Here is a 6482-nt window from a genome sequence, read left to right on the forward strand (position 1 = left end):
GGTATGAGCTGTAAAAGTAACATTTCAGATTGTCAAACTACACTAGTAGTTTTAGTGCATATTTATATAATCATAACCTCATTACCATCCAATGGAATTTAACTGTTAGTCAGCTGATGGGGCAATAGCAAAACTAATGTAATAGAAGCAAAAAAAGGATAAAATTCAGACAAAACAAAAAGCCTCTTACAGTTAAGGTTTTTTTTGGTAATGGAGTTTGAAAATAGGGTCAGTCAAGGTAAGCAGTGCTGACTGCATGTATGGAGTACAAGTCTACTGTAGTGAGTGGCCTTTCAGAAGAATCCACTTGTCTTGTAAGAAGCTGGTTTGGTAGTCAGCCTCTTTACAGCCTCAGGGTAATGCCATTTCACTTACCAAAAACACCCAAATACAAGAAATCCAGAGATGTTTCTTCTGAAAATGTAACAAACTCTTCATTCTTTGCAGACTAATCTTAAACTGAACAGTGGCACCTTGTGGTCAAAAATAAAATAGCTTGTTTCACTTAAATGACAAGAACTTCCAAAATGTAAAAACCATAATTTTTACTAAATAAATGCAAAAAACACCAAGACTAATTAATGCTTTTTGCTGGCCAACAGCCTTTAAAGGCTGGCAATTGCGCTTCCCTTTGCCCAAATTGAACCTTCTTAAGTTTTACCGTGACGATTTTGAAAACACATTTAACCAACACGCTCAGCGTTCCTTTCCAATTAATCTAATCACTAGTATCGACTAGATATGCAATGATGTCCATTCTATTTTATAAAATGTACCAGCTACTTTCTGTAGCACAGATGTTCACAATAAACCAGGCCCTTCCAAAATAGTGAGGAAACTTGCATTTTACTCATTCCAAATGTATACACCCTGACCCTTTGCAATGAAATTCCCAGCTAAGTTTCACGTAGAACATATGATGCGTCTTCAAATATCATTTTAAAAATTGTTCAATCTCATAAAAAGCCTTATTTCCTTAAAAGGTTTTTAATTTCTGAAAAGAGAATGGGTAAGTGCTATAAAAATCAAAGCACTAAAAATGCCACGTCTCATCAATAATGCTTTGACTTGCCAGTGAGTCACTACTGAACTGTAGTGAGGACAACAGGAATTGAGAGCAGAACGTCTTTTTTTTTTTCTCCTTTCTGACAAACTGCACGTGCTTCAAACTAAACCCATGAGCCAACCAGTATTTTACCTGCATCCTGGTAGCACAAATATTTATCCCAGTGTCAAAGTCTGATGCCCAAAGAGTCCCACTCATTCTGCAACTACCACTAATTTGGTCTTGGATTTCTGTAATGTTCCTCATTCTTGCGCTATGCTTCTCAGTACATACTTGACTGTGTAGGCAAAGGCTGCAAAACCAACTATAACAAACAAGTTCGCCAAAGCTCCTCCTAAGAGTCCATGGTTACGGTTGGCCTGTTGGAGATCTGGATGATTGGCAGCTGCCAGTGGTACATGCCCATTAAGAAGTGGTACCCCGTTTTGACCATAGTGTGCTTCCCCATCGGGGACAACATCTGGTAGCGGAAGGGTTGGAGGTCTATTATTGAGCTCTTCTTGTGCTTTCTGTTTTTGTTTGATTTCCTGGAATGAAAATAAATACATAAATAAAAGGAACCAATGTAAATGAAGTAGATGAAAGGTTCTGAAAGATTCCTTGTGTGTTACTAAAGTCTAATCATCGCAAAGAACAGATTCGGGCAGAAAGTGTCCCATTTCAATATATATCCTTGAAATGACTTTAGTCTAAGGAGCTTGGCTGCTGACAACTCTGGCAAAGCATTTAATTCAAATCTGCTTTTTAATACAAACTGCATTAAATCCATTTGCACAACCCTAGAAACCTACATCTTAAATCGTAAGTGTTTGTAGACAGTAACTACAACACCTGACGAGCCATTTACAAAAAGTATATCTGGCTTTTAGCGTTCAGCAGTACACTGGCTGAGCACCAGGTCAAATGCTGATTTTAATTTTTTTTTTTTTTTAAATGGGATGAATTTCACTGTATAGACCCTTGAGTGGGAAAGTGCACTTAGGTACCTCTTAAAAATGATGAATAAACCAGCAATTCTCAAAAGATTAAAATGGAAGAAAACAAAATCCTGAGATCCTTGTCTCAGGGCTACATACTCGGGTACAATAATATATATATTTATTATATATAACATTTTATTTTTTTATATATGTTAAAATACTTATGTATGCTCCAAAAGTATATGCGTCTGGGACAACCAAGCTATCACAATACCCACAGAGACAATTTTAGAATTTTGACCCCTGGAGAGGAACAGATCCATTGTTTTCTTCAGTAGAGAGAACAGAGCTAAATAGGGCGGGCCATGACTTCAGACAGCTACCTGTCAAAATCCTACCAACTCTAGGTCTGAATGAATATGGATGTAATAGAAACCACAGGTAAACCATTTCTGAAGTCAGGATCCCTTTGATGTGCTGCTTCAAAAACTATTATGAAGGTCCTAGAGCTACTAATTCACTGATTACTACTATGGCTCACAAATATTCCCTCCAGCACTATGAGTGCTGCTAATAGCATTAGCTGGCCTCATTTTATGCTCTGAAATACTCTGGTATGAGCACAGTAAAAAAAAAAAAAAGGGCTTCCTGCATATTTTCCCACTTCTCCAGCATCTGCATCAACCGGCAGTAATTCGGCTGATGACTGGGACTACCTGTGTACAATTTATGAATTCCATTTGAGATTATGAATTTGATGGATAACTCCAGCCCTCAACTACGGACACTAGCAAGTGTCACAACCCCTCTCCCTCTCAAAAGTTACAGGACACCGTCCAACAGCAATGCAGGTGATGAAACCCAGGGAAACAAGTTTTTTCCCCCAATATTTCTGCGGAAGTTGAGGGAATTTATTTTCTCCAAAAGCCAAACAAAGGAACTGTGTTTCAGTAATGCCATTTACAGATTCAGATAAGGGAAGCTGGAGACAGAGGAGAAAAGAGGAACAAAGGGGTGGGGCGGGGTTCAGTGCATGACCAAGAAACGTTAAAGGAAGTTAACCAGAGAGAGAAAGGAGGGAAAAGAGAGAGACACTTTGATTCAAGAGGACTAATCAAATGCCATATAGTATGTAGGTATTTCATCATCATTTTTACCTTGATCCATGTAAAAATAAATATCTTATGCTCCCTAAAATTAAAGAATGTTTGTTTTAGGAAGCCTGTACAAAGTCTGGGTCCATTTGCTTCACCATTCACACATCCCTGAAGAGGACAAACTGGACACCAGGATATTCACAAGGCTGGAGCTCTGCGAAAGGTATGCCCAATAAGCTGGGGAGTAAAAGGAAAGTGGCACTAATCTTCAGGCCTAAGCAGGTAGACCACAAGATTTACTAGAATCCTGCAAGCCTTTGGCCAGTTAATTTGCACTATCTGCTTATGTATAACACAGGGTATAAAAATGAGGCAAGTCAAATGAACCTTCTTACCTCCACCACTTCAGGGAACAGCTCACAGAAGACTTTATCTTTTAAATTAAACGCTAAGCTCTGTGCAGCAAGTTGTCTTTTCTGTCAAGGCAACAAAGGAGAAAATATCAGCTTGGAAATAAAAATTTCAAAACACATTACTTTAAACCTTAAAGCACCGGGTTATTTCAAGTGAGAATATTGCAAGGCACTAACCTACTAAGTTTCTAATATTTCTGAATATGGATTCACCACTAATGGCATTCTAAACCCAACTCTTCAGGACTCCTTATTTTAATCTGAATGTTTGTCCATAGTTTGCATCTACCCAACTATGCCATTTTGGGGAGGCACTCTCATCAATATGCTAATACAGGCAGTAGCTACATTTTACAGAGAATCCAGGGTGCAAGAGAAAAACACTTTATAAAATCCCTCCCTGCAATCTGAGGCTCACTTATTCAAGATACCACTGAATTTCCATCCACCTATTAATGTAAAAAAATAGCCAATTTGAAACATTTAACTTTGCAGCCAGAAACTGTGGCACTGAGGCATTGCATGCATTTTCCACCTGTGATCCTTGACCCTAGGTTCTTTTAAACAACCTCTCTTCTGCCCCCCTCCTTTATGACCAGACAATGGTAGAGCTAGCTTTAGAACCCAGAACTAATGGTTCCCAGGCTTCTGCTCTAACCATCGGTCCATGAACAACACACACTGACCTGAAAAAAAAACCCAACATAATATCATTAAGTGCTTACTGTGAACTCTGAGGTTTCTATGCTCCCCAATGTGGGGCCCTTTTCCACCATAAAACTAAGGAGGCCTGTCAAGATTGTGGAGACTGACCAAGCTGGATTCCATGTATCAGGATGGAAATCAGTGATTGAAAGACATAACCTTCAAAAACAAAACAACCAATGCATTTAATTCCTTGCCGTTAATAAAGAGGAACAGTTTACACATTTAAACATGTTTTAAAAAGGTGTTAATGGCACAAGTGTTAGAAAAAAATCCTTACCTTGTGTTACACTTAAACCTTCCATTAGGAGTTATCATATAAATACTAGGAGGTTTAAAGGGAAATTCTCTGGGGAAAATTAGTTTCCCATGATAATAGCCACCTGCGTTACATAAAGAAAAACATCAATGATTTGTTTTGTACTCAGAAACATTTTTTTCTGAAACAGTTATAAAGCATAAAATAAAATGTAAAGGTGTTTGGTGCATATGTAAAATGAAAACATCAAAACTAATCATCCTAACACCCTCAAACATACAAACTGCTGTCTTTGTTAGAAACACTTGATACAACAGAAATCATTAGAGGATAATGCTAATACTATCGCATCTCAAGAGGCATCATGAAAGTCACGGGCCAAGGTTAGTTCTAAAAGTGAAGCAAATCATTGCATGGAGAGGCGCTTTTTAGTCAGCAGACAGATACAGATGTATAACAACCGTTATAGCCACAAGCAGTACATGTGCGCTTTGGCCATGAGCTAATATTCACCTTCATACGGAGTCATTTCAGGTCCTCGTACAACATAGTGCCTAAAGGAAGCAAAAGAAGTTTGCTTTAGAGGTACAAATCCAGCCCACTGAGAACCATCAAGTTTCCAAGGGAAAACAAAGCAAATCACGCATGTGTTTACTCCTTTAGTTAAGCAGCTTCATATCTAAAACACCTCCCCCTTTTACCACCTCTCATAGATTTCATAGACATTCGGGCTGGAAGGGACCGCGGAAGATTATCGAGTCCAGTCCCCCGCCCCAAGGGCAGGAAGTCAGTAAGGGTCACAGGATCCCAGCAAGATAAACGTCCAATTGACTCTTAGAGGAGTCCAGAGTAGGTGCTCGCACCTCTCTCACCAAGGAAAACGCCAACACAAAACGAAGAGCGAGGGGAAGAGACGACCTGGAAGGCCTGGGTCTCTCCATGCTTGTCTGAAGACTAATTTGCTCCGATTCTTACCATTCAAGGATATTTGATGGGAGAGGTTCAGCACAAATATAAGGCACTGGATCTTTTTTAATTCGAAGGTAGTCCTGTTTAAGTCTCTGCGTTGCTGTGGTTGGTGCTCTCTTATTAGTATTGTTGCTCATCTAGGAAGAAACAGGAACAATCTCGGTGCAAGAACAACAGCAGCAGTGACCGCGGCTCACGAACGCAAACGCGTGCTCGCCCACTGGGCTGGGCAGGAGCGTTTTGTGCGCGCAATGAAGTCTAAAATCCCATCAAATACCACTGGACTCGTCTGTTCCACGAAATTACACGTATCGACACAGATACGAAAAGCGAGGCTGAACACGGTACCAGAACTGCCACACGCAGCGTGACGTTAACAGATTAAACCCTCTGCACCTTTTTCCAATGATTTGCTTTTTTTTTTTCCCCCCCAAAACCAAGGGGACAAACACCCCCAAATTCCCTCCCTTTTCCCATCCTCCCACCAGCCCTTCAGGTTGCCTTTCCTGCCTAGCGCAGGGGGCTGGACCTGACGGTCCCTTCCAGCCCTTCGATGCGCCGATGGAGTCGTAGATGGTAAGCGCCACCCGGTAAAAACTAAATCACATCGCCGCATCCTGGAGCGACGCGGTCCCGCCACGCCTTACAAACCGTGCTCAGAGGCTTTATAGACCGCGAGTGAAGGCAGAGCCAGAAACAATAATAAAGACACATATGAAAAGTACAATCCCGTTTTTTCCCCGTTCGCCCGGGGAGAAAAACCCTCGGCCTAAAACACGGTCCCTTTCCTTTCCCAATGCACCAGCGCTTTCCCGCTACGCTTTTTAAAGACGAAGCTTGGCTCGAAGCTCAACCTATGGAGGGCGTCCTCCTCCTCCTCCTCCTCGCCCGGCTGCTCCGAGCGCAACGGCGGCGCCGGCTGAGGCAGAAGACGAGATCCTCCGGGTAAATTGGGTCCTTTTTCTTTAATTAACGAATTTCCGCGGTGCCGAAACCAGGCCCGCGCGCGTCCCTCAGCCCCGGCCTGTGCTGCCCGGCCCCCGGGCACGGCGC

The 6482-nt window shown here is 41.5% G+C and overlaps 1 protein-coding gene across 2 annotated transcripts; it reads right to left on the reverse strand.

The window, feature by feature from the left end:
- Positions 1-6: 6 nt before the first annotated feature.
- UBE2J2 (ubiquitin conjugating enzyme E2 J2) lies at positions 7-6455 on the reverse strand. Of its 2 annotated transcripts, XM_006018811.3 has the most exons (7): positions 6284-6455; positions 5436-5566; positions 4974-5014; positions 4482-4584; positions 4222-4360; positions 3479-3559; positions 7-1593 (listed from the first exon to the last, which is right to left on the reverse strand). In XM_006018811.3, exons 2-7 carry the CDS (start codon positions 5564-5566, stop codon positions 1309-1311), a joined length of 780 nt encoding a protein of 259 aa, XP_006018873.1. In that variant the 5' UTR covers positions 6284-6455; the 3' UTR covers positions 7-1308. The 2 variants fall into 2 exon arrangements, with proteins under 2 accessions (XP_006018873.1, XP_025053926.1); XM_025198141.1 differs by lacking the exon at positions 6284-6455 and having other exon boundaries at positions 5436-5889.
- Positions 6456-6482: the final 27 nt, after the last annotated feature.

Source organism: Alligator sinensis, unplaced genomic scaffold (assembly GCF_000455745.1).
Source record: "Alligator sinensis unplaced genomic scaffold, ASM45574v1 scaffold569_1, whole genome shotgun sequence".
Taxonomy (NCBI): Eukaryota; Metazoa; Chordata; order Crocodylia; family Alligatoridae; genus Alligator; species Alligator sinensis.

Excerpts from the sequence above, each read along its gene's own strand:
- UBE2J2 (XM_006018811.3), bottom strand. The coding sequence starts at position 5,566 with ATGAGCAACAATACTAATAAGAGAGCACCAACCACAGCAACGCAGAGA. Across the intron at positions 5,015-5,435 it reads CCATCAAATATCCTTGAATG|GCACTATGTTGTACGAGGAC; the intron begins GTAAGAATCGGA and ends TGCTTCCTTTAG. Across the intron at positions 3,560-4,221 it reads TAGAAACCTCAGAGTTCACA|AAAAGACAACTTGCTGCACA; the intron begins GTAAGCACTTAA and ends TTGCCTTGACAG.